At 50.0% G+C, this 26,290-nt stretch overlaps 9 protein-coding genes across 9 annotated transcripts; 3 read left to right on the forward strand and 6 right to left on the reverse strand.

Annotated features, from left to right (window-relative positions):
• Positions 1-1,296: 1,296 nt before the first annotated feature.
• Positions 1,297-2,248, reverse strand: ALT_4491 (GIG1 family protein; the record flags this gene model as incomplete). The annotated part of the gene is made up of 4 exons (XM_089599758.1): positions 1,297-1,434; positions 1,486-1,670; positions 1,727-1,909; positions 1,969-2,248. The coding sequence occupies 4 exons, from the start codon at positions 2,246-2,248 to the stop codon at positions 1,297-1,299; spliced, it is 786 nt and encodes a 261-aa protein (XP_089456096.1).
• Positions 2,249-3,160: 912 nt separating this feature from the next.
• ALT_4492 (nicotinamidase) lies at positions 3,161-3,889 on the reverse strand (the record flags this gene model as incomplete). Its single annotated transcript, XM_033563944.2, has 2 exons — positions 3,161-3,817; positions 3,866-3,889. 2 exons carry the CDS (start codon positions 3,887-3,889, stop codon positions 3,161-3,163), a joined length of 681 nt encoding a protein of 226 aa, XP_033419835.2.
• A 1,046-nt stretch (positions 3,890-4,935) lies between these two features.
• Positions 4,936-5,799, forward strand: ssuA (RNA polymerase II subunit A C-terminal domain phosphatase; the record flags this gene model as incomplete). The annotated part of the gene is made up of 1 exon (XM_033563943.1): positions 4,936-5,799. One exon carries the CDS (start codon positions 4,936-4,938, stop codon positions 5,797-5,799), a length of 864 nt encoding a protein of 287 aa, XP_033419834.1.
• A 227-nt stretch (positions 5,800-6,026) lies between these two features.
• Positions 6,027-9,111, reverse strand: ALT_4494 (putative DNA excision repair protein (Rad26L); the record flags this gene model as incomplete). Its single annotated transcript, XM_033563942.1, has 2 exons — positions 6,027-8,944; positions 9,003-9,111. The coding sequence occupies 2 exons, from the start codon at positions 9,109-9,111 to the stop codon at positions 6,027-6,029; spliced, it is 3,027 nt and encodes a 1,008-aa protein (XP_033419833.1).
• Positions 9,112-9,527: 416 nt separating this feature from the next.
• Positions 9,528-10,398, forward strand: ALT_4495 (exosome non-catalytic core subunit SKI6; the record flags this gene model as incomplete). The annotated part of the gene is made up of 2 exons (XM_033563941.1): positions 9,528-9,826; positions 9,888-10,398. The coding sequence occupies 2 exons, from the start codon at positions 9,528-9,530 to the stop codon at positions 10,396-10,398; spliced, it is 810 nt and encodes a 269-aa protein (XP_033419832.1).
• Positions 10,399-11,111: 713 nt separating this feature from the next.
• ALT_4496 (high-affinity Cu transporter CTR3) lies at positions 11,112-12,054 on the forward strand (the record flags this gene model as incomplete). Its single annotated transcript, XM_089599759.1, has 4 exons — positions 11,112-11,282; positions 11,333-11,387; positions 11,441-11,939; positions 12,018-12,054. 4 exons carry the CDS (start codon positions 11,112-11,114, stop codon positions 12,052-12,054), a joined length of 762 nt encoding a protein of 253 aa, XP_089456097.1.
• Positions 12,055-12,694: 640 nt separating this feature from the next.
• On the reverse strand, positions 12,695-13,578 carry cyp4 (peptidyl-prolyl cis-trans isomerase; the record flags this gene model as incomplete). Its single annotated transcript, XM_033563939.1, has 4 exons — positions 12,695-12,881; positions 12,950-13,056; positions 13,167-13,336; positions 13,527-13,578. 4 exons carry the CDS (start codon positions 13,576-13,578, stop codon positions 12,695-12,697), a joined length of 516 nt encoding a protein of 171 aa, XP_033419830.1.
• A 1,462-nt stretch (positions 13,579-15,040) lies between these two features.
• On the reverse strand, positions 15,041-17,984 carry ALT_4498 (putative cell polarity protein; the record flags this gene model as incomplete). The annotated part of the gene is made up of 3 exons (XM_033563938.2): positions 15,041-15,442; positions 15,499-16,626; positions 16,689-17,984. The coding sequence occupies 3 exons, from the start codon at positions 17,982-17,984 to the stop codon at positions 15,041-15,043; spliced, it is 2,826 nt and encodes a 941-aa protein (XP_033419829.2).
• Positions 17,985-20,291: 2,307 nt separating this feature from the next.
• On the reverse strand, positions 20,292-23,862 carry hmg1 (HMG-CoA reductase; the record flags this gene model as incomplete). The annotated part of the gene is made up of 3 exons (XM_089599760.1): positions 20,292-20,631; positions 20,694-23,038; positions 23,092-23,862. The coding sequence occupies 3 exons, from the start codon at positions 23,860-23,862 to the stop codon at positions 20,292-20,294; spliced, it is 3,456 nt and encodes a 1,151-aa protein (XP_089456098.1).
• Positions 23,863-26,290: the final 2,428 nt, after the last annotated feature.

Below are 26,290 nucleotides of genomic sequence, written 5' to 3' on the forward strand. Positions count from 1 at the left end.
GTAGACAGCTAAGAGTATATAAAAGAGAAGAATAACTGGAAACAAAATTTCGTGGTAATGATAAGGTAACCAAAGTATGGACGGAAAAATTAGGCGGAGAGAATGATTAGAGGGGGGAGGGACGCAGGACGACGGGTATGACGTGTTGGAGAGAAGACAGCAACAACAATCATCTTATTACGGAGTAGATATATGACAGTTGACAGTATGTACTCGGGGAACTCTACTCACTGGATGTGGCCACAGATGAACGCCGGCGGATATGCGGAACAGTCACAGGCATTTCGTTACTGTGATATAAGAAGCAGTAGTAATAAGTAGGGTCAGATAGATGGGATAGTTATCGCGTAGGGAGAGGAGAGTAGAGACGGGAGAGAGGAGAAAGAGAAGGAGAACGAGAAAAAGAGGTCTTCTTGAAGGAAAAGTCGCTAAAGTCGCTTTGGGGAGTCTTTTTCTGATGTTTCTTTCTCTTTCCTTCTGTTAGGTAGACTGATAGATATTTATGAAACCAGTTGACAAGTCTTGTGGTTCCTTTGTGAGAGGAGGCTTGCGCAGTATCTACATCAGGATGAAGTTGGAAGAATGAGAGAAGAAACAGAAGAGGATTTTGTGTCGGATGTCTTTTTTTTTTTTTTTTTTTCCCCCTTTACTTTCCCCTCTTCGCTTGACTATTGTGGCATACTATATTTTAATCCAGTCGACAATACGGAGTAGTACCCTTCTTTTGTTCATAGTCTAGTTTATACTGTAGTGGAGCAGCCAGCAGTGAGTGACGTTGCCAATACAGAATCCCAGAGAAGGCTGAAGAGGCATCACCATTTCAATCCCCACAGTCCTACAGGAGTCCAAGACATCTACCTACCACACTCAACATGCAAGAAGGTCTCAATCAAATCCTCCTATTTTCATCTACTGTTTCTCCCCTAATGTCAGGATCTTATACATTGTCTTTCTCAACACCCGTCATGCGCGTAATCGTATTCCCAGTTCTCACCGACTGATGGCGAGGGGCAGAAGCTTGGCAGGTGGGGTTTATTCACCTTTGGGAGCGTGTACGCCGTACTCGTGTAGATATTCTTTTTGATGAATTGGTTAGGATTAACGTGAACTGTGTACCTCTCTATATATTTATCTATCTACCTAGTATCTGTAGTCTATGCCTGGCTGTCTCCCAAGTATCTAGGTAAATTAGTCTCAGGACCTTTCTTACACCATCCGGCCCTAACTATATGAAGCAAATCCAAGTCAAGCAATGCTATGGGTGATTATATAGGCAACCATGTCTGAGACCTCAGCTCAGAACCTTGCCGTCATTGGCACATCCCCCTGAGTAACCTCCTTGACGAATTCCATGTCCGGTTGATACAGCATGACATGAAAGTGTTCAACTGCGTGGACCGACTTGAGCGACTTCCAGTTCTTGAACCAGATGACCTGTGCTTGTTTAGTAGATTGAATCTCTCATCGACAGTTAGAACAGCAAACCTGTTCCGCCGGCATCCGCGACCGAAACGTCCTCGTCACATAATCATCGATCTCGTTCCTCGCTTGAGGCGTCAGATCATCCGTGGCAGGATCATCTTCCAGCTCGAACTTGGTCCACACGACCAGATGCACAATGCCCTCCTCGACCCCATACGGCCAATCATTGTACAAAATCCGGATGTCCTCTGCATGAAGGCACATCAGAACGACCAGTCTACTCAATAATAAGGACGAAACGAACCATCGAACTCGAACGGCCGTCCCTTCGGCGTCAGGTCATCCGCGTCTCCGTCCCCCCAGCGGAGCCTCTCCTTGACCATGAATCGCATGATCGATCCATACTGGGCCACAATGTGCGCTTTAAATTCCAGATACCTTCTCAGTTCGCTCGGAACACGCTGGAACAGATCTATCCGGTTACTTCCTGGTTATAACATGTCAGCAGCGAGTTGCCGTACAATACGCCGACCCGGGCCCACTTACTAACAATCTCCTTTACCGTCTCCCAATCCTGCCTCTTGTACTCCGCATCTGGAGTCGACAGAATCGCAATGGACTTGGCCGGCAAGTCCCGCAGAAATGCAGGACATTCTGCTGGCCACTGTGACGGAGGGACATTGACGAGCCAGTACGGTAATTTCTCCGTCAAGTTCCTGCTTTGAGTTAGGTGCGCAGTTGGGGCGCTGATGGTAGGTGTTTCAAGGTTCTTATCAATGGCTGTGAATGGTCCTGCTGGTGTTGAGAGGCTCGTGTTTGTAAACATTGCGTCGCTGGTGTGTATAGCGGTTCCCCTTGCGCGGTTATGGTATACTTCGGCGAGTACCTAAGCGAACGAAATAAGATCTGCGCTCAGGCAACACTTAAACTACAGGATGGCGAGAGTGGAAGAGCAATCAGAAATGACATTCTGTGTTGAGGAAAGAGAAGTCCTCCAGACGTGGGGATGAGATTATGAACTCCTTGAGTTGAATTGACCCTGATCAGCGCAAGGGACCGTTGACTGGCAAGGGGATCGACCCGTCAAAGGACCCGCAAGAGCGCCCAGAATGTTCTCCTATTGTTCGCGTAGCTTTCTATTGTTTGCATAGCTTCTAGCTTCTCCTTAATGTATAAATACAATAGGCGTAAAAATTCGAGCTGGCTTTCATTCTTTCACTATCTCGCAATCTTAGAGGGCAGTCCAAGCCAAGAACAACTATGAATGCAAGTGAGCCTAGGGGAGATGTCAGAAGCATGGTTCCCCACTGCGGAGCGGCGTCATGGTCAATCATTAATGCACCCTAAGCAATGCTGAAACAACCTTTTTTTTTTTTTTTTTTTTATGTCACGTATCTACTTCCGTATCTACTTCAAGTATCTTGATTTTTTCAACAAGACCTGGATACCGATCGGTACGAATCATCCATCTCAGGGTCGTATCATGTGGTCCAAGCCATCGTCTCACAAACTGCCGTTCAGAGCATGTATCTCAGCGTCAGCATACGGTAGAACTCTCAAGATACGCCTCAGAGTAGTCTATTATTCATGTCCTAATGCTGGTCTCTACCATCCGCCAGGCGATTTGTCTGACGCCTAAGCAGGTTCTAGCTCAGTCCCGACTCCGTCTATCGTCATGTCTATTTCGCTTGGATACTGAGTACCATGTGCGGAGGCGCAGTCCCTCTCGAAACGGCAACTAAGACGCAGTGAGAGCCGCAATCTCAGGCCCATCTGATCGAATGATTGTTACTCCCGCTGCTTCACACTCTCGTTTGGCCTCCTCCCATCCTGCACCAGGATCAACGCTTCTGGTCGCATCCTCGACAAGATAGCTTTTGAACCCTGCCCTCGCGGCATCCATAGCCGTGTATTTGACACAATAGTCTCCTGCGATCCCAGCTGAAAACACATGCGTGATGCCTCTCTCCGCCAGCACTGCTTTGAGATCAACGTCCACCGACTGAGCATGAACGGCTGGGTCAAGGTTGCCAAACGCATCAGAGAAGGCAGAGTACATCTCAACCCGCGGATCCATGCCCTTCTTCACGTGCAGGTCAATCTTACTGCTGTCAATCTCAGGGATGATAGTGGCCCCCTTGGTCCCTCCAACACAATGAACGGGCCATAGTAATTGCTCCTTGGTCTCGCTTTCCTTTTCAGGCGCCGGATTGGTCATCTGGAAGACGGACTCAAAGGGGCGATTGTTAGGCTCGGGATGATTGCTCGCAAAGGATACATGGTTTTGAGGGTGATAATCTTGCGAGGCTACGCGTATCACGAAGCCTGGGTTGGCGAGCAAGGTGTTGATGAGTGGTGCAATGGAGCGAGCCCCTTGGACCGCGAGTGATCCGTCCTGTTGCTATGAGCTTCTTTCCACAGAATGAGAGCAAGCTGTGCTGACCGGTGGGCAGAAATCTTCCTGCATATCTACCACAATTAATGCTGCCTTCATCATGGGTTGGGTGTGACGGCTTTCCTGGGTTAAGAGACTGGTGAAATTAGTTTGTATTGCCCTTCCAGAAGCAATAATCGACCCCTATACTGGCATGAAGTATGCGCGTTCCCCTTTATTCTGGGTTTGTCTCAGTTATGGCTAGCCTGCTGTGTCATACTCTCCAATCAGCTGACTACCATAACTATCATCCACAGTCTGAAAATAATACAAGCATCCAGCAGCCTGGGAAGACACATTGTCGTAGGAGGGGCACTGGTTAGACCAAGATGAGACACACCAAGCGAGATGTAATCACGTGATTCTACTCTGTTTGCCCGGAGGAACTGAGAAAGATGAGTGTAAGGCTTGCAATGGCTGCGTCAAGCCCAGACTTGATGATGGTGTCACTGCTATTTCGAAGGCATCTACTCAAGACTTATCAGGCACTTCTTCAGTTGCTCTGTATCACTACTCAGTAGCCTTAACGTCAATCACGGCCAGTTTCAGAAGGGGTTAGCGCAGGATCATGCTCCTGCTGACTCAGCACTGCACCCAAAAGCTTCGCGAGAAGCAAAAACACACGCAAGATTCTTCACTTCTGTCATCAGGGCTGCGGCCCTTCCTCCATCCGTCAAGATCATACAGTTGACAACAGTACATCTGGCTCATTTCAAGACACAGATAATGAGAGGCATTCTCAAGGTATGTACCATAAGTATCAATCTCTATCAACCCATGCTGTGCCATCACATGATGATCTCTTTATTGGAGCTGTCCTAGCTACACAATGCGGACAACCTTTTTATACGCATAATTAGATTTCTGATACTTTGCACTTTGGTTCCTTGCTTATTACTTTATGCAAACATCAGCATTCAACCTTGCTAATTGAAAGCAGCTCTTACAAGGAACAAGTGAACACACCTTCCAGCCTCCTTGATTTTGGTGCCGCAAAGACGACTCTCAAGCCGTCCCTTCTATTTCTCCTAAGAATAACACAGCAAACTTGGTGATATTTGATTGCATCACCGCTCAACATGGCTCATGACCCTCGACTATCCAGTGCGGGCACTGCCACTCCCAATCCGCCTCCTCCGCCCCCTCCTCCACCCCCGGAGACGTCCACAACAGGGACAGGCGAGGCGCAGGCCGCAGAAGCATCTGCACCCACACAGTCGTCAGACTCATTCAAGCTAAAGTTCTGCACAGTATGTGCATCGAACCAGAACCGTTCGATGGAAGCCCATCTCCGGCTCTCCACGGCGCCCTCTCCCTTCCCCGTTATCTCTTTCGGGACGGGCTCCCTGGTCCGTCTTCCAGGACCATCCATCACTCAACCTAATGTCTACAACTTCAACACCACCTCGTACTCGCAAATGTATGACGAGCTGCTCGCCAAGGACGAAAGACTCTACCGTAATAATGGCCTTCTGAATATGCTTGATCGCAACCGGAATCTGAAATGGGGCCCCGAGCGTTTCCAGGACTGGGTTCCCGGAATGCCGCGGGTGGACCACGTGTCCAAAGGCGACAAGGGTGCTCTGGGCACGGAAGGAGGCACGGTCGACGTCATCATCACCTGCGAGGAGCGGTGCTGGGACGCTGTCGTAGACGATCTCATGAACAAGGGCGCGGCCCTCAACCGACCAGTCCACGTGTTCAATGTCGATATCAGAGATAACCATGAGGAGGCCCTGGTAGGAGGAAAGGCCATCCTCGAATTAGCCACGAGACTGAACGATGCGGCGACCCAGGAACGTAAGGTTCATGGTGCCGAGGGCTGGGAAAACGGTAACGGCGAAGCCCGTAGGAGCTTCGACGAACGTGTACCTGAGATTCTGGCTTCGTGGCAGGAGATGTGGCCTAACTTGCCGGCTTTGTGGACTCTGGCCTGGCTATAGTAACGAGGACCTTTAGTACCTCACAATGCATAACCATAATTCATGGATTGATATGACTTTCTTTGCGTATTGTACTGTCAATGTCTTCTCGTAGCCATCATTATACAAATATCACCGGGCAGCCAAATAAACGCTGCTTTGTAAACTTCAGCTCCAGCTAAGCAAAAGGGTATCTCTCGAACAAAAGGCCCAACCAGACCGAACGCCCGTTTTCCAAATCCATAATGTCAACTCTGGCCTAAAAGAATCTCCCGTCGCTCGGTATACCACCGCTCCAAACACGCTCGTCTCTGAGCCTGCGTCATACCCTCCACCACAAGCGCAAACTCAGTGGCACTAGCGAACCCGAACCGCTTCGCCATACTACAAAACTGTCGTTTCATCACCTCCCGCGGTGGATGGAATTTATACCGGATGGGCCGGCCGTCCTTGTCGAGGATAGCATCCCGCCCGGTCCTGTCTTGCGACGACCCAAAGACCTGTACATCGCCTAGGTTTTCATCGGCAAGCTCGGCACGCCGACTGAGTCGCTCTTCCACCTTCGACGACCCGATGACTTCGTTGTTCAAATGGGTGTATTCAACGCCCGCACCGGCGAGGATGGCCTGGATGGGATCGTGTTTCTGCGCGGTCACGGCGGCCTGGGACTGGGGCGCGGCGTCGTCGGTGTCGCCGCGGATCATGGCGGCTAGCTGGCTCATGACTTGGTCGTCTTGATTCTTGGTCTCGGAGGTGCTGTCGGGCGTGGTGGTCGCTGTGTCGGATTCGTCGACGGCGATGTCCATGACTTGGACGCCGGCCTTGCTCTCGGCGACATTGGTCTTGTTGACAATGTCCCTGAGGACGATGTTGTTCGTTTTGAACTCGAACAAATTGTCGAGCCCGAAAATCTCGCCCTTCTGGTCTTTCTTCTCCTGCACTCCTTTGAAGTATCTCCGTTCGGAGCTGGCGTTATAGCCGATGTTGGCCTGCTGTTGCTTGTATATCTGACGCGCGTAGACAATTTCCTCGATCGTGCCGGCGGAGATCAGGCGGAAGACCTCGACGTTGCGGGACTGGCCGATCCGGTACGCTCGGTCCTGGGCCTGTAAGTCGTGCGAGGGGTTCCAGTTCGGGTCGACGACAACGACTTTATTCGCCGAGGTGATGTTCAGACCAACTCCTCCAGACCGTGTCGAGATTAGAAAGACGAACTGCTTTGGGTCGGAGTTAAACTCGTCGACAACTTTTGTCCGCTCCTCATAAGTCATGGAGCCGTCCAAGTAGCTCACATTATAGCTCGTGTAATGAAAGAGCATCTGTAGCATCTTGAGAAGACGGACGCTGTGCGAAAACACAAGCACCTTGTCGCCGTTCGCATGCCACCATTTCAGAAGCTTGCGGAGGACCTTCCATTTCCCGCAGAATTCGGGGTTGGCGTAGTTGACAATGGAGTCTCGTGTCCGATAGAGCTGCTCCCACTGGTCGGGCACGGCAATCTCCAGCATCTCTTTATCCTTCTCTTGCTTCTCTAAGGAGTCTGCCCCTTGCGGTATGAGTGTTGCAAGGTGGTTGCTGAGCTTCTGAAGTATGGCTATTGCGGGGAATACATAGCTCTGCCATCTGCCCCCGGAGGGCAGAAACTGCCGGCAGCACCAGCCTGTTTTCTTCCCTGAGCCACAGTCACACTTGTCGGAGGATGTCTTGATGTACTGCACGATGTCGCTGTCGAGGATGTTTTCGTAAGCACTTGCCTGCGTCTCGGTGAGCGGACAGAAAACGACCCGGTCGCTCTTCTTCGGAAGCTGATCGGCTATCAGTGTCTTCATGCGCCGTAGAAAAAACTGAGGCAGGAGATTTTCGACGAGCTTCTTCGCGGTCTTGCGAGCTTTGCTAAGCTGATAAAGAGTGGCATCGTGTGACTGCCCAATTTTCAACGGCTCTGAGATGGTACGTTTCCAGGTCGTAACCGGACCAAGTTTTCCCGGGTTCGTCCAGTTGAGCAGCGTCCACAATTCTTCGTATTTATTCTGAATTGCGGTGCCCGTCAGCCCGATTCTGCAAAGTGCGTTGACCACGTTCATCGCTTTTGTTGTTTCCGAGCTGCGTTCCTTAATGATGTGGCACTCGTCCGCCACGACGCAGTCCCATTCCACCATGTTAACGGCATCCTTGTTGTGCAGATACGTGCCATAGGTTGTAATGAGAATTTCCAAGCGACCTGACCTCGCGGCTTGCAGTGCGAGCTCTTTGTTGTCCCCATGGTATGTATCAATATGCCACCAGCCCCAGCGGTTGAATTCCGAAATCCAGTTTTGGATCAAGGTCCCTGGACAGACGATCAACGTGCGCGGATACCATCCATCCCGGCCACTTCGTCTCATCTTCCTCATTCTTTTGGCATCTCGTTCATCACCAGTTTTCCCATATGCAGCAGTGAGAAAAGTAATCACTTGCACCGTCTTCCCCAGCCCCATGTCGTCACCCAGAATGCCCCCTTTCTGATAAACAAAAAGTTCATGGAGAAAGGCGGCACCTTCGACCTGATAGGGCCGCAACCATTGGGCAATTGGCGCTGGAATTAAACCGAGCGAGTATGGGAGGGTTATGTCCCCGTACTTCCCGCAAGGTTCTATATTCGTGAATGCAGGTTTTTCCTTGAGGAACTCTAACCGCTCGTCGTCCGAGAATTCCACCTCATCGAAATCTGGTGGCAGCTTCAACCCGGACTCCTTCAGGTGGTCCATCCGCCGGTCGAACTGTGTGCGACGCTTCTGAAGATAGTCGGGGAGCGTATACTCCATGAGCTCATCGTCCGAGGGAAGTTCTTCCCCATATGTTCTCAGAACGGGTCGCGTACGAGTGAATTTCTCGTCCTCTTTCTTCGGCCTTTTGCCGACAAATGAGTCAGGATTCGCCACTTTGGTTTTCTTAGACTTGCGAAGATTGGCACTGCTGCGCTTCCGCTTGATAGTTTTCCTCTCTTTGAACTGCTTATACGCTGCTTCGCCATCGTTGAAGGAATCGTCGCCACTGTCGGTATCGGCTAGGTCAACGACGGAGGTATCGCGGTTGGAAGGGGACGTCAACTGCTTGAGCTTGGAGCGCTCATGATCGGAGGCGGACTGAGGTGGGATTGGGCCTGATTTGAGTACACGGTCTCTATCTAAACACAAATTCTTCAGATTAGCTTTTAGCTAAAGCATACATGCGGAGAAACTTACAGCGAGGGGGTATTGACGGCTTGGAGGAATGAGTGGCATCGAGATCGTCATCATCCGAATTGTCAACAGTCGATACGTCGGCGTCTTGTAACTCCCAATCTCCGCCCATGCTGAATCAAGGAGGGGCAGGAAATTTGTCTTGTCTCCAGACGCGCAAAGGAAGTGTTGGTGAGAATGCGGAGAGCGGAGTACGGATACTTATCAGGCAGATTTCCCGAATAGGAAAAGAGCTGTTGGCCGCAAACTGAATTTGTCCGCTCTCACTTTGACCTCCGCCGTCTGTCACCTTCGTTTGCCCGCGCAGTTCCTCGTACTTCATTTGAGATCGGGTAATCCTGAGTCAAATTTCATCGGCTACACGAGCGCTTTTGCTTCATTGTTGCTTACCATTGCTTAACAACTATCTGGCGTCCCTGACGTCTTGGGAAAAATTTCCTCGCGACAGCATTAAAGCGAACGGTTTGCGGAACCGGTTGATGAGGCACAGGGATTGGCGGACAATAACGGCAACTTGAAGAACTCAAAATGCCTCTCGATACCTCTACAACGTATCCTCTTACGAAACTGCGCCTTGATGGACGCCGCTGGAACGAGCTCCGCCTTCTTCAAGCCCAGATTTCTACCAACCCCGCCAGTTCTGGGTCTTCCTTTTTGTCGATGGGAAATACGTCGATAATGTGTTCTGTTCATGGTCCAGCGGAGGGGAAGAGGGGTGATGCGACAGGAGGAGCTGCAGGATCAGCCGGAGCTGTGGTCGAGGTCGATGTCAACGTCGCGGGGTTCGCAGGCGTTGATCGCAGGAGGAGAGCTGGGGGCAGCGACAGGTATGAGAGCTTAATGCTACGCTCTATCACTTTCGCTACTTTCTAACATGTACCGACATAGGCAATCTTCACGAATTGCGACAATACTGCGCTCGGCCTTTCAATCCCACCTTCACACCCACCTCTATCCACACAGTACGATTAGCATTCACGTCTCAGTCCTGTCGGCTGACGGGTCTCTTCTCGCCGCAGCGGTCAATGCGTGCACCCTGGCCCTTGTCGACGCCGGTATTCCCATGCCGGGTCTGCTCTCTGCCTGTACCTCTGGCATGAGCGGCAGCGCCTCTACGCCACGTGATCCCCGGAATGACTTTCTGGATCCTCTTCTAGATCTGTCACTGCCAGAAGAACAAGAGCTTCCTTTCCTGACAGTTGGGACAACAACAGCTATTCCTGTTGGAGAGGACGTTATGGACGAGGACGAAGAGGATATGAAGGTCTCTATGATGGTGATGGACTCGAAAGTCCATTGCACTTATCTGGAGACAATGCTTGCCGTCGGAATTGACGGATGCAAGCAGATTCGGGAGATCTTGGAGGGAGTCATCAAAGGGACAAACCGGGGAGTATGATATCTACTTGACATCATGTGTCTCGATACTTTTATACCCTGCATGTATACTCTATGGGAGTTGGGGCGTCGCGGTTATGATGATAGATGGTGTGATTGTACCTTTTGAGTGATTCATATTTTATTTTTTGTTACCATTCCATTTCTTTTACACATTGATAAAATCCTGTAAGGCTAAAATCGCTTTTTTCATGAGCAGAGACCCAGTTCCTTATCTTAGATTCTAAGAATGTTCTGGGGGCTAAAGAAGCCAAGCGGCCGAAATGTGCTCAATTTCACTCGCAGCCAAACCCTAATTGGTTTGGGCTGCAGCAGCGGATTTCTTAGCAAACAGCAAACTGAGCTCTTTCGAGCACAAATTATGAAACAGAGAGCAGAATACTCGAATTGATATCCACTCAATGGCTAGCAAAATCATGCGATCGAGCCACAGAAGAGCGGAGAAAGGGACCAGGGCCTGTCTCGTTGTACGACTTCAGTTTCCCACAGGGTGCCACTGCTTGCTATCTCTATGTAGATAACCGCTGTCTTTCCTCTTTTTCAACTCTTTCTCTATTGCTCTGGTGTGCTCTCCTGTTCTCTCCCAGGCTCTATTTCACCTCTCTTCCCTGTCCCTGTCTGCCAGGTCAGGGATTGACTGACTCGCTACCTCGAGTGTACCTCATCAGAAAATCGTAAACTTTCATATCTACGATCGTCTATCCCACTAGAACAATGGATCATATGAGCCACGGTATGGACTCCATGGCGTCCATGACTTCGACCATGACCATGGCCATGTCCGCAACCTCGACTGCCAGCGCCGCCATGAGCACTGGCAGCTCTCACAGCATGGGTGGCATGGATATGGGTGGAATGGACGGCATGCACTCGTGCAAAATCTCGGTATGCAGATTCGGAGCACAGCACAGACGACAAGATCCAATAATAACCAGCCGCTGACCTCCCCAACCGTACAGATGTTATGGAACTGGTACACCATCGATTCCTGTAAGCTTCCGCCTCTCACTTCTCCCTCCACAGTTCTAACGCCAACATCACAGGCTTCCTCTCCAGTCAATGGCACAACACCTCCCGCGGCATGTTCGCCGGCTCCTGCATCGGCGTCATCTGCCTCGTCATCTGCCTCGAGTTCCTCCGCCGCGTTGGCCGCGAGTACGACGCCTTCATCGTCCGCCGCGCCCACCTGAGAAGGCAGTACCTCTCCGCAACCGCCTCATCCCAAGGCCTAACCCGTGCCACCGACACCGACGCCGACGCCAGCGCCGAAAACTCTCAGGAAACCACCCGCGGCGTCCAAGGCGTAGCATCCAAAGGCGCACCGCAGACAATCTGCAGCGCGTTTGAGGACAAGACGCCCGTCCGCCCCACGCTGATCGAGCAGCTGGTGCGCGCCCTGCTGCATATGCTGCAGTTCGCGGTGGCGTACTTTGTCATGTTGCTGGCCATGTACTTCAACGGGTACATCATTATCTGTATCTTCATCGGGGCGTTTCTGGGTTCCTTTATCTTCTCCTGGGAGCCCTTGAATCTGCAGAAGGAGTATGTCATTCCCTTCCCTCCCCTTACCTTTCTCGGATGATATGCAAGGAGCTCGATCTGACTTGTGTCTTCGTTTAGGAATGATGCCACGGCGGTCACCAAATGCTGCGGATAGATGTGCTCCTCGGTCCGGCCTGCAATTCGTGGAGTCGCTCTTTTGGCTTCAGATGGCCTCTCGATTCAAGCGTCCCGATCAGATCCGCGATAGAACAAGATACCTCAAGGTGTTTATAATATGAGATCAACGACAACAATCAATAATAACACAGACGTTCACCATTTAGCTTCATGATCGGTTTTGCAGTCATTTTATTGATGTAAAATCAAGATATAGCCGATTGAACCGATCTTCGCAATCTGGGCCAAAGAAACCTATACTTGTATTCAATCAATCTCTGATGCTCACCTTCAGCCTTGTATTCTCAAGCCCATCTTCCTAACAGCTGTCGAACCAGACATGACGTGTAGATCGTATGGTACAGCAGGGCTTAGTTACGAGGGCAGAGTGTAAAGACGTACAGGTGTCTAGAAATGGAACCGATTAGAAGCAATTGCCGGCACAGATTGAAAGTGGACAGAGACATGCTTGGCTAATAATTCGGGAACAGTTCTAGATTACACCACGCAAGAAAGGAGACGTCGGAACCCCAAGACCTGATCGCAGAACAGAGAGCCACCACAGGCTTCATTTTCAAAGTCGTCAGAACCGAGAGGCTCCCGTTTGATCGAACCCATTATCTTCCCCTTTTCATGGCTTACAGCTCACCACAGTCGACGATCTTGGGACGAGTGTTGGAACGGACAGAACCGCTGCTGCTTCCGAGAGCCTCGATCTCCTTGACGACGCTGTAGGACTTCTCATCCGCAACTTCACCAAAGACAACGTGCTTGCCATCGAGCCAAGAAGTCACAGCAGTGGTGATGAAGAACTGAGAGCCGTTGCTACAAGGCGATCAGTACAAGTTCAGGTACCCCTTAAAAGCATAGATGAATTGCAGGATACAACTTACGTGTTAGGACCAGCGTTGGCCATGGAGAGGATACCCTCCTTGTCGTGCTTGCGGATGAAGTTCTCATCGGCAAACTTCTCGCCGTAGATAGAGCGACCACCTGTGCCCTGCGCACAAAAAGTTGTACATATTAGTTCTCAAGTCCTATTCAGGGCCCAGAAAGCAATATGAGGTAACGGGTCCGGCGAGGGTGGGGTCGTGTATGACGACGACTCACATTGTGACGAGTGAAGTCACCACCCTGGAGCATGAACTTGGGGATGATGCGGTGGAAGGTAGACTCCTTGTAGCCTTCGCCAGCAGGTTTCTTGCAGAGCTCACGGAAGTTCTTGGCCGTCTTGGGGACTTCCTTATCGAAGAGGTTGAAGACAATACGGCCAACCTTGGCTGTCAAGGCGCGAAGTAAGACACCGTCAGTAAAAAGATTCGAAAGCATTGATTGAAGCCGGATTCAATCCAGCCCGTTTTGAGCACAGTTCCGCGCCGATGTTGAAAAGCGGGATGGAGGGGTAATGCAATTGTACCCCAGGTCCGGAACCATGTAGAATAAAGACAGGGAGGGCGTGGAGTAACTTACGTTCAGCGGTTCCCACAGGGGAGTACTCAACGTCGAAGAAGACCTGAGACATGGCGGAGGGGGTTTGATGGAATCTGCGAAGAGACAGGAAGGAGGACTGATTGCAATTGACAACAGAGGAGAGGAGGGGACGAGAAGAGAAGGACGAGCAAGGTGGGGTTATTGTTGACCTCAGGCTACGGGAGAACATTGTTGCTAGTCGGTGCTGGAACTAAAAGGAGGGGCAGAAGCGGGTCAATACGGCGGCCGAATGGGGGGGAGTAAGTCACGGGACTAAAGGTTCAATGAAAAAAACATTGCGTCAGCCGAAAAGTGCCATGTGTGTAGGTTTAGGTAAGCCATCGGGAATGTTGCTGGCCTCAGGCTCCCACGTGGTTAGCCGGCCGGTAGTTCACTGCATATAGCAAGCTCACAGCAATCAGGCCCAGTGCTAGGGATGAGCCGTCCTTTGCAGGGCCATCAAGAGCACAGCAAACCCACCAATAGAAGCAATTGGGACACATGAAAAGCCCAGTCTCCAGAGAAACTGAGAGGTGCTACTCACCTTGAATTGATATCGAAGAAGATGAATGCTGCGAACGGTGACGTGTTGTATGGAAGCAGTTGAACCAGGCGTGAAGATAAGAAGCAGGAGAGAAAAACTTAGCAGAATCCCAAAAGAGTATGGTGCCAATAATTATGATTATATAATGATACACTGGAGGTACAATGATTCGATAACTTGTTTCTCAGGAACAAGGGAGAGAAAAGGAGATTCTACGGAGTAAGGCGGATACGATCTCCATATGAGTCACGTGACTATCACGTGCGGGATAGCTTTAGAGATAATACATTAAAAAAATATATGGACAGAAGTATGCTGGTGAAACAGCGTCTTGTCTTGAATTGATTTCTGCGTGAGTAGGCTGTTATATAGTATCAATATAAAATTAAAAATAAACTAAATGTACGATGGACCAGAAACAGTCTGTTCTTCCAATGCGATAAAGATATCAAAATGAGAATTGGTAGTAGTAACGAAGGGTCAATAAGCAAAATCAAAAGCAGAATTGCCCAGGCAAACTGCAAGCAAGAAGCAAAAGACACCACCGCTTGAGACTCGAGAATCATAAAGGTCAAAACGCTAATCGTCGCGGGGAACGAAAATGGAGCAGAAGCGGTGTACAAGAATGATAGCAAAAACCATATCACATAATAATACAGCAAGTCGAAATTAAGATTAGATCCTAAGAAGAATGATGAAGGACGAAAGTCATGAAGCTCCACTAAAGAACACTTCGTTTCACATGGCCGCTCATTGTCATGCATAATAGCTGTAAAATCAATCAGAAATTTGGCAGTCTGCGGGTGCTCCTGCGCACCCAAGTCAGAGTTTCGGGTAAAGATACCAGTTCTACCTTTTCAGAAGAATGAAAGACAGAGAATTGTAGGGGGAAAAGTCAGTCAAGGAAGATGAAGAAAGAGCAAGCTTGTCGATAAACGGTCGAGGCACTGAGCAAATTCGTTGCCGACTGCTACCGGAAGTCGTCTTCGGAATCATTATCATCCGTAAGGTCAAGTCGATGGACAAGTTCCTTTGTTTCTCTGGCGATTTCGAAAGCAATGGGTGGAAGCTTCTTGATAACCTCTCGGTGTTCCACGATATTTACGGCATCCTCGCCCTCGGCTGTTGTTTCTAAGAGACGAGTTCGATGCAGGTTGAGCGTCTGAAGTATGGGCCCAGAGCGTTCCCGAAGGACGCGACCAGCGTTGGATTTATCGATGAAATGTTCTGTGGAAGAGGAGACATTGGAAACAATGGAAGAAATGGCCGAAACATGGGTGCTGATGGTCGTCAAAACGTCTTCCGCACGAACGCTGGCGACGAGTGCCTGAATGGATTGGACCAGCCCGTCTGTTTGGTCCTCGATGTACAGCTAGAGAGTGGATTAGTTTTCACCCAAAAAGACAGGACACGGTAAAGTCAACTCACCTTCAATTCCTGGAGCTCGTGATCTTCAGATTTCAGCTGTGAGCCCGTCAAGAAACCATTCTCAAATCCCGCATCCAAGTGAGAATGTGTTCCATTGGGAGTACGATTAGAAGGATCGCTCATAGCACTATAGATCGAGTCGTTATTACTCATTCTGCTTTGGCTCGGAGCAACGCTAAAATAGTCGGGAGACTTCATCTGCGAGAATTGATCTCGTTCTTCCTCGTTTTCGTTGAGCTCATCTTCTGGAGTGGGGCGGATTTTCACGAGGCGAACGAGTTCTATAACTGCGGTCGACAAGTGCGATGCCGCAGCATCGAGGAGCGAAACGGGTGAAAGACCATTCGAACGGACGAAGTTCTTGGCCGCGGTGATCATGTTATTGGCTGTCGCAGACACTTTCCGCGTAGCTTTTGTACGCATAGCTGCTAATCCGTCGGCAGGGTTCTGCGTTGATTCAATGTCATTAAGGACATGACGGACTGCGAGAATAACACCCTTAATCTGCTGCATCACGAGTTGGTATTCATCGGATCGTGCGACGCGAAGCAACTCGTCAATGGAAATTTGGAACTTGGTAACATGTATATCCTTGACCAATCCATCGTCCTGCATGAAGCCGTTGTCTTGAGTTACTGTGCTGAGCCCGGGACGAGTCTCTGAAATGCCGGATGATGCTCGAAGATGCCGTAGCTGAGTCTTGACTTTGGCGTACCGGGTCTTCCATTGCTGTAATTCGTCTTCCAGCCGTTGAACCTCGCTTGACAATCGCTCTTCGTGCTCCCAGCGGGACTGGGTTTGCTCCGACAGAGCCTTCATCTCCATTAGAAAGGTGGAGGCTTCTCGTCTGACTTCCTCTGTCACCTGTTGTTGCTGGTGTAACTCAGCCTGCAGGTCCCGATACTTGATCTGCAGCTCAGAAAAACGTGCTTGTAACCCGGCGTCCCCAGCACTTTGCTGCGATGCCTCGTTGAGTTGATTTCTCAAATCCCTCTCGGTGTCATCACGCTCAATTCGCACCTTTTCGAGTTCGAGCTGAAGAGAGGTGTTCAATTCTTCCGCCTGGGATATTTTGCTTTCGAGTTCCATCTTAAGGGCATCCCACTCTTCCTTTGCTGCGCCAGCCACCTGCTCTTCGTGTTACTAAAACACCAGTGTGAAATCCACATGTCAGTTAGGGCGTCGCGTACCTGAGATCTTTGATGCTCTTCTTGGAATTTCGACAGCTCCTCATCTTTTGACCTGATCAACTCCTCAAGTTTCCCCACCTTGTCCTGCTCCTCTTGGTACCTGGAGAGTTCGTCGTCTTTTTGTTTGAGCAATTCCTCCAACTTGTTGACTTTCTCCTGCAATGCCGATGCCTGCGACTGCGTGTCTGCCAAAAGCTTCCGTTCGCCCTCACCTAGGGTTGTCGTCGTCCCTCTCCTGCTTTGCAAGACCCCGTCCAGAGCGAAAGCATCACTCCTCGCGTCGTAATCGTCTTCCGTACCGGGCGCATCGTCATCGTCCTCCACCATGATACTCTTATTTGGAACAATGGTGTTGCTTTGGAATGACTTGGCTTGCGGTCCGACATCACCGTTCACCGACGGCGGCCCACCCAAGGACCCTTGGCGAGGAGGGTACCCACCCATTGGACTGCCTGGAGGACCGCCGGAGGGATAGCCCCTTCCCATGCGGCTTGGAGGACCTCGAGACTGAGAGCGCCGACTGCCGGGAGGCGGAGGATAACCGTTAGGACCGAAACCATTTGGAGGGTACCCATTTGACGGGCGTCCACGCAAGCTGGGGGCGGGACTAGCTCGGCGAGATTCCCGTGCCGGAAACTGAGGGAAGCGCCGTTCCAGCTCGCAGAAGACGTCCGTAGCCAGGTCTCTAAACCGCTGGTGTTGAAGGGACGCGAGTTTCTGGCGTGCTTGATTGCGCTTCTCATGGAAATCTTCCCGAGGCGGTAGGAACGGCGGCACATCGGGCCGCGGAGGACCAGGCCGCCCGGGAGAAGGCATGGCCTGCTGCCGGCGGAGGAGTTCATCGTAAACATCAGTACTGAGCTCTTGAAACTGAGTTGCCGAAAGCCTGAGCAGCTTGTCTCGGGCTTTGTTCGATTTACTGTTCGCTCTTTCATCCCGATAAGATGCATTAAGAAATCGTCTCAGGGCAAAGTAGTGTTGACCAAGAACTTCCTCCAACTGTTTTGTTCGCTTGCTGCGATCCTCGGCCAAAGTTCCACTGCTGGACCGGGCCGCGACTGAGCTCGGGGGCGACGGGTTGCCTGCGTCGCTCACGCCATTGGTAGACCCGTTCGGAGCACCCGCATTATTCGGACCCAGCCCGCTGGGTGTGCCTGATGTTGGAGGAGTTGCGAGGTTATTGCGAGTCGAGAAAGTAGGCGAGAATGGTGGATCGGATTTCTGGTACTGATTGATCCCTGACCAATCACTCCCATCTACGGAGACAGGCGACATGGTGCCTGGGTTGGGATTCATAGGGGGCCGAGTAGGAGAAGATCACGTCGCTTTGTAGCCGCCCGCTGCTTAGCTCAAGGCACCCAATCGGTTGGAGCTTCACACACGAGACAAAGAGCAGAATTTGATCATGAATTCGGGTGTTCTACTGATGACTGCGACGAAGAAGGCCATCGACAAGGGGTCACTCGATTAACTCGGCAGGGATAGACGTCAGATAATGCGAGATCGAGGTGATCGGTAGGGGATGTCTGCGGCTGATCGGAATGTAAATGGCAGGAAGGAATGTGATGAAAAAAAAGGAGCGAACTAAGCGCCAATGAGCAAAAGGGAACGAATCGCAGGAACTCTTCCACAGAGGAAAAAAAGGACCGTCTTTCCAGCACCACGATGACAAAAAGAGAAAGAAGACGGAGAAGAAAAGGACGAGAAAAGAAAATCGATGATAACTTGAGAAGCGCGATAGGAGGGAAGTGGGAGCAACAGCCACAGAAGAAAATCAAGCGTTTCCCGACTCCCGAAGACTAAAGGTTAGTTAGAAGATGGAAGAAGTGGAGGGCCGATGGAGACTGGGGGGAAGTCGCTCTGTTAGTACGGAGTAGAGTTTGTACGATTACGAACAGGAGAAGACGGATACCTTAGGTACCTACAGAAAATAGCCCAAGACCATGGAATTACGATTACAGCCCGTGGAAAAGGGGACATTTCTGCTCCATCCATAGCTTCCAAGCATTTTGTTCCAGGTCAACAGTCAGTGGGACTTTCAGGTACCATGCCTATTTTTGTTCTGGGTCTACATAGACAGAATTAGGATTCTCAGACTTTCCTATATTATTCGCAGTTGATTACCCTGCACCGAAGGATTGAGAAATCCGACTTGCAGCATCCCAATCATACCTACCTACCTACCTTTAGGCAGAGAGGTACATACTGAAATATTACGCAGAATTACTCCGTACGACAGGTTAAGTCCCCACCGCCCAGGAACCGATCAAAGGCTATCCATCTAGTTCGTATGTGAGGCGGTGCTAATCATTGCGAAGCGCAAAGTGCTCAACCACGACCTGCTCCCTGACACAAGAATAGGGGGCTCAATTCAAAAGAAGCAGCGATGTCGCGATTAATGGAGCAGCATTTTCTTAGACTTAACACCATGTACTGACGCGGCATGCCAGCTATTGACATACCCACAGAAGCAGAGTAAACTAGTACATATATGAGCAGCGGAATCTCAGCCACAATGAGGTTACCGCCAAAAATTCAACAATAATAGGCGAAAGTTACCTACCTTACATACGGACATGGGTTCACCTTATCTACCTAAGTACCCAGGTATCCCATTCTCAGCCGTTCGATGCAGCGAAACAATTTGGTCTGCACATGCTCAAGGTTGAATAGCAGTGGGTTCTTCATTAATTCCTTCGGCCCATATAATTACTCTTCTACCCGAGACGAAGCAAAAGCGGGTACGTAGATAGGTTTATGGGGACTTTGGGAAGTGAAATATGGGCCTTCAGCTTTGGCAATCTTTGAGTCCAGACCGGTCGCTGAGCGATCGCTGCGTTACGCGGTCTTGGTACTGTTACAGATATAACCACAAACAATGCAAACAGCTGCTGACTAAGCGCACTTCCTCTGCTTTCAACTTTACGAATTATGACTTCCTGTCTTTCCTTTGTCTGTACCTATCAACCTAACCATAACGAATATCATCGGATACAACCATAAATCATCAGTTTCTTCCCTGTACGTGGCAGTACCTACCTTACTTTAATTGTATGGAATTGGTAATTTCGGTTACTAGGTATCACCTCAACGCTGCAATGAATGGTACCCAGGACTCGCCCAAGCGCATCAAAAGTGACAGATTATGTGTTGCTTATATTGTAGACATACTTCATCCTATGCAAAATCACACTTAATCGTTTCATTCATTCCAATTACTACAATGATCAATCCTCAGTAGTTCTATACAGTTCTATCATGTCCAAGTCCCACCATCCAGAATATAGCATACTTCCATACTTCATGTTTCGCCATGAGCGGAACTCATGGATAGCAATCCTTCGGGAAATATCATGGTATCATAAGGAATGTACGCCATGACCAAAAGTATCCAATGGCCACAATCCTTCCTCGGCACTTGGCCATTCGCCTGCTACTTGGATTAAAGGCCATGCGCCTTCCGGACGGCCAGCGAAGAATCCGAGCCATGCTGAGCTTACTACCACGTAGCTGGATTTGCCGAAGGCTCGGCTACATTCCTCTCTTGGGGAGGAGTGGAATTGTGCGCGAACTCTCGAATAGTAATCGCTAGTTACTCTGAATTCACTTCGAGGAGGACATCGTCAGCCCCCGAGCAGCACTCACGGCTGCCGAGACAGGGGTAGATGCCCGCGTCGTGGCAGCACTGCGGTTGTGCGCCATGTGCGCTCTGACAAGGTGGCCGGCGGCAAGTGCAGAGCACAGGCTCAGCTCTCCCGCAAGAACAGCAGCAGCGACAATCCGAGCAAGTTGCCGAGCGTTGTCACCTGGGTTGGTGGGGTGGGAACCACGGACACCGAGCATATCAAGCATGGCAGACTGTGCTTCAAGAATAGTGCCACCGCCGATTGTGCCAACTTCGATGGAAGGCATAGACACAGCGATCTGGAGGTTGCCATTGAGGCTGGAAAGTTGGCCCGTTAGTACTCGAGCAACGAAACAAATCGAAAATGTATGACAACTTACTTTCTCATGGTCGTGATACAGCTGCTGCTCTCAACATTCTGCGCAGGATCCTGACCCGTTGCCAAGAAGACAGCAGTGACAATGTTCGATGCGTGAGCGTTGAACCCACCCACGCTTCCAGCCATAGCACTTCCGATCAAGTTCTTACTGGTATTGAGCTCGACCAGGGCATTAACGTCGCTCTTGAGCACACTCCGGACGACATCACCAGGAATGATAGCCTCCGCCACCACGGACTTGCCACGACCGTCAATCCAGTTAATAGCAGCAGCCTTTTTGTCAGTACAAAAGTTACCAGAAACGGAAATGGTAGCCATGTCGTCAAAGCCGCACTCAGTCGCCATAACGTGGAGCGCCTTTTCGACACCCTTGGAGATCATGTTCATTCCCATGGCGTCACCTGTTGTAGTCTTGAACCGGATGTAAAGATAAGTGCCAGCGAGAGCCGTCTTAAGATGCTGAAGGCGGGCGAACCGACTGGTAGAGTTGAAAGCCGCAGTCAAAATGCTTCGGCCCTCTTCCGAATCAATCCAGACCTTAGCAGCCGCCGCGCGCGCAAGAGTAGGGAAACCGACACAAGGACCACGAGTCATGCCATCGCCAGTCAGAACAGTGACCGCGCCACCACCTGCATTGATCGCCTTGGCGCCTCGACTTGTGCTGGCCACAAGCACACCTTCCGTAGTAGCCATGGGAATAAAGTAGCTTTGGCCATCAATAGTCAAAGGACCAGCCACTCCCAAAGGCAAAGGCAGATATCCAATAACATTCTCACAGCAGGCACCGTGCACAAGCGTATAGTTGTAATCCTTGTATGGGAGCTTCGAGCATTCCAAAGAGCCCGTGATGGCGGAAGTGGCAGGAGTTCGAGCAATAACAGCACGACGGATCTTGACGGCTCTAGTGAATGCATCCACACGGCTCATGAGGTCCTCGTTTTCCATGGTCTTTTCCAACGCATAGCCAGGAATCTTGCCTCGTAGGGAAAGCTCAATCAACTCTTCATCGCTCAGGTAAGCAGCCCGCTTCTCTTTCAAGAGCGTCTCGCATTCTTCTGGACTCCTTTTGGGTGTGTCGGGGTTCAAGTCGATCTTAGGGTATTCCTTCTTTGCTTCCACAACAGCCACCTTGGGGGCGGCAGGGGCAGGGGCAACTTCGGGTTCCTTGATGCTCCACCGAGCGGCATTGAACAAGTAGCCGTTCAGGATAATGCTCAGGGTCAAAGCAGCGATGATCCACTTGCTGATGATGGGATCTTCGACACTCTTGAGAAGGCTTTCGATGACACGCCCGCCGACAGCGTCAAGGAACTGATCGGTGTACTCGATATCGAATGTGCGGCTTTCGCCCAAGGCGGCGTAGTGTACAGAAGGATATTCAAGTTTGTACTTGATTGGAGGAATGACTGTCACAACCGTCTCCATCATCTGACTCTTTGCAGAGACGTAGATCGAGTCAAGCCCATTCTCGGCGACTTTGAAAGGGTCAATGGGCGTAGGAGCAAACACATTAGAGACACGAGACAGCAGGGGTAGGCCAGCACCTTGGCTTGAGTCACGGAATGGGATAGTCGATAGATTCACCACATTGATCAAGACAAAACCCCCTACCATCAAAATCTTGAATCTGCGAACACTGCTGGATCTGAGCTTCCTGCCAAAGATGCTAGTCTTGTTGCTGCTCTCAGATCCGTTCAGAGGCCAGTCATTGCTGGAAGCGACATTCTCGGCGACGCGATGGGTGATACCATCTTCTTCCAGAGCTTTGCGAAGCGTAATATGGCGCTTGATCCGATTGATTTCGAGTTTGATGCAGAGGATGGTGGTGTAGAAAGTGAAGAGCAGAACGCAGTCGAAAAACAAAATCCATGCCGCGAGGAAACAAAATTGTCGCAAACCACCCTGGACTCCGGAAGCAGCCCCAGCAATAAGTATAGCGATTTCGATGCAGTAATCGCGGATAATCTCAAAACCTTGTTCCTTGATCGCAGTCTGAATAGAGTCTTGAATGGACTTCGTGGTGCTTGACGAAGCTTGACCAGCCTTGCGCCTGTTGTCCGCCGCCGCAGTGAGAACAGCCCTGGTGAGAATGATCGGCTTCTCGAAACCGATAGTGACAACAAGGAACGGAAGGCCCTCGGACAACAAAAGAACATTGATCGGGACGCCAAGCTTCGTTGTGACCAGAAGACCAAACAAAAACGCGAAAACACCCGAGAAGAGGACAGTGGCCGCCAACCAGAAGTTAGAGCCGAGACGCCGCATCGAGAAGAAGAGGGACACGAAGCTAAGGTGCATCGAAAGGTACCCCAAAGTCATGATGACAATATCAATAGTTTCCGCGTGCTTGGTACGTTAGTAAGAATGGCAGCACAACGTAGGCAAGGCAGATCATTTACCTTGATCAAATCCACAAATGAACTCCAAGCATCTGCCAACCAGAGCTTGATAGCACCACCTGAGCCATAAGCCGGGCCACGAGCAGCCCGCATGATCCATTTCTTTTGTTCCCCGTCGTCCTCATCGGAGGAGGGATCCGGGATCTCCTGCACCGCTTTCAGGAATTCTGGGACCTGATCAAACGGCAAGGTGAATGCGAGAGAAGAGTCGTGGGAGAAGGGCGAGAATAAGTTAGGGGTATATGGCACTGGTTGAGCAGAGGCATTGGAAGGAATCGGCAATTCTGTTGCGGCAGGAGCGATCGAAGATGACTTTGACAGGGAATCCGAGAAGATAAAGGTTGTTAGAGCGAGATGGTTGACGCCCTGCGGCCAATAAACAGTCAGCGACGAGAAATCCAACTTCAAAGAGAGCTGATGTAGATATACCGTGTAGTCCTGGCTCGCTAAACCGTCCTCGACCTGCCATTTCCAAGATGTACTCTCACCCAACCGAAGATTCCGGCTGCCCTGAAGCAGAGTATCGACATCCACTTGGCCGGCAATATTCCTGGAGTTCCTGACGCTGTCGAACAAACTCCCTTCAAGGAGACCGACATAGGTCGTACTGGCGAGCAATGCAATAACCACAATGGTGTGTATAGGGTGCTGACAAGCTTGGCTAGAGATGGACTGTAAAACACCAGTGACCTGACGCTTTAACCATCCCGGTTCGGCATCGTTCTTAGCTTCTGCCGAACGAAGCTTCCTTGTAATCAGAGAGGTAGCCATTGTCTATCATAGACAAAATGGCGAGCAGGGAGAGGCGGTGTAGGCCGCGTGTCTAGGGGAAGTGCTGAAATTGAAGGTTCGCAGGGGTGAGACACTATGGCTTAGTACGTCCCGAATTCTCAACTCGACGCTGAAAAATCTCAAGAAATGTTCTCGAGGTCAGGAGGTGGACATGAAGTAAAGTATCGAAGAGGCTGCTTGCTGAAAGGACTCTAACAAAAAAAAGTACAACCTTGAGTGCGGTTAGGACAATTATCTCCGGCGATGCATTCACCAAGGATTAAACATACCAGACAATAAGGGGCGCTGAAGATAACCAGCCCACAGTTCAATATTGAGCTGAATTTCGACCCTGTAGAAAGAAATCAAGTCCAATTCCACCAACAGCTCCTTTCTTTTTCCTATCCCTAATTTGCCTTGATCGCGGACCCCCTGAAAGTTGAACGAAAGGGAGTCTGGCTCACCGCTGGGGAAGATGGAAATAAGTAAATCCGGCTAATTTTGCCGCCTAAGCACAGCCACAAGCACCGTGGATCAGTGCAGATGCTTGTACCAGGCTCCCGGAAAACAACGAGGTTGAACTCGACCGCACAGAATGATATTTTAACACTAAGGCAGGGGAGGAGAAATAACAATTATAGTAATCATGGAGAAGAAAGAGAGGAAGCGAAAGAGGAAACAGAGTGGGGACGACAAAGGAATAAAGTCTAACCAAAGAAAGAAAGTCCTAAAATCCAAGATAAAACCTTCGGGCTTTAGTCAAAGCAATAATCAATACGGGAAACATCCCAGGGGTCCGGTCGTTAAAATCTCAACTAGTCCGTAGTCCATACAGTTAAGATAGGCAATAGTCCTGATACTACGGAGTACTTCGGCTACTATCTGACAAGGAAATGCCCCATTAAGCCCGTTGACTGCCATTGCGGTCTCAAGAATGAATTGTATTTTGATTTTATCCACCGAGTGGCTATTAGTCACCTAGTAATTGAGTCTGATTCCTCCTTTTCTCTGTCAGCAACAAGCAGTCATATCAATGAGATTGACTACCTGTTGGGTTGTCAGTTCGTACCAAAACCGGTGTGTTCCTCCCGGGTCCAGTGGAGTGAGGAGTTACGTACTCTACCATTACTTTCGATGTGCTACGAGTAGATATCAATATGAGCTGCCACATACTTGTTTGTGACTCTGCAGTTCGTGCAGTTCGGGTACTTCATCCTCTGAGCAGTGCTCGGGAATCCTCCCTCGGTGAACAGGCGCAAGACAACGAAGTGCCGGTAGTTCAGGTTCGGGCACTGTGGTCACGTCATATCGACGAATAGATAGTACAAGACTGCATAATGTATCTCCACGAACCAGTCATTCTCACGTAAGATGGACGATGTTGATGTTGATGTTGTGAACGAAGGCGGCTTCCAAGAGTAAGCAGTACATTGGCCTAGCTTGTTCCCGGTGGTCAAGCAAGTAAGCAAATAAGCAAGTAAACAAGATGCAAAGTGCCCAAGGTATGTCATATCACTCGGTCTTACCATTTTAGGTACCATCCTAAAATTGGACTCAGCATGGATAGGCATACAGCGTCGCTCCTCCTGGATGAAGGAGGGAAAGAATCAAAATGTGCGCCGTGTTACACAACTCTGGCTACTTCACCGCTGGCACCCCTTGCATTTCTTTGAAGAAGCTGAGCAAGTACTCCTCCGAAGCTGATGGCTGTTCTCTCTTCCTCTGTCCTTCTTCTACTCCCTCACCTTCTTTGTCCCCCTCGCATCTGCTAAACTTCTGCCTTACGGGAGAACCCGGAGTTGAGACTCGAGAATATGGTTGATACACAGTGTATCCGAGATCCAAAAGTCTGCTAACAGTTCAAGCTTCGGTAGCTTCATGTATAGATTCTGAAGATATATACCTTTAGCATATAGTCTAATCCATCATATCGAAGCACGAATATAGACGAGCTTCTATGTGGAGATAGTGTGGGAGTATGATGTGAGCCACAGGTTGGGCTGTAGAAATATATCGCTTAGTCATTCAATAATCTACCCTTAACATAAGGGAATAACCACAGTGGAGGCTACTCAACAATTGACTGACAGGAAATTCAGGAAATCCCATTTCTAAGGTTTAGTACTATTCCTCTTCCTTCAGGCCTCTTATTTCTTTACCACCTAAGGTGCTTCAGCTTCTAGCTCGCAAGTCATTCAGAGCTCTGTGGAAATAAGGGGACTTCTCAAATTTCTGCAGATAGATCTACTATGGATCTCCGAGACGGAGTTTACCAGCTCATTACGTAATTGAGTACAAGTCTCCAGTGCCAATCGATCAATCTGGCATACTCAAACGGGGAAAAGCTGTTTCATTTCGGACCGGAGTCTGTACTTGGCTTCGGTTCCTGTGTTGCCTATGGACGTCGTCTTGGCCAACGTGGTGGAGT

Source organism: Aspergillus lentulus (genome assembly GCF_001445615.1).
Source record: "Aspergillus lentulus DNA, contig: Alt08, strain: IFM 54703, whole genome shotgun sequence".
Classification (NCBI taxonomy): Eukaryota; Fungi; Ascomycota; class Eurotiomycetes; order Eurotiales; family Aspergillaceae; genus Aspergillus; species Aspergillus lentulus.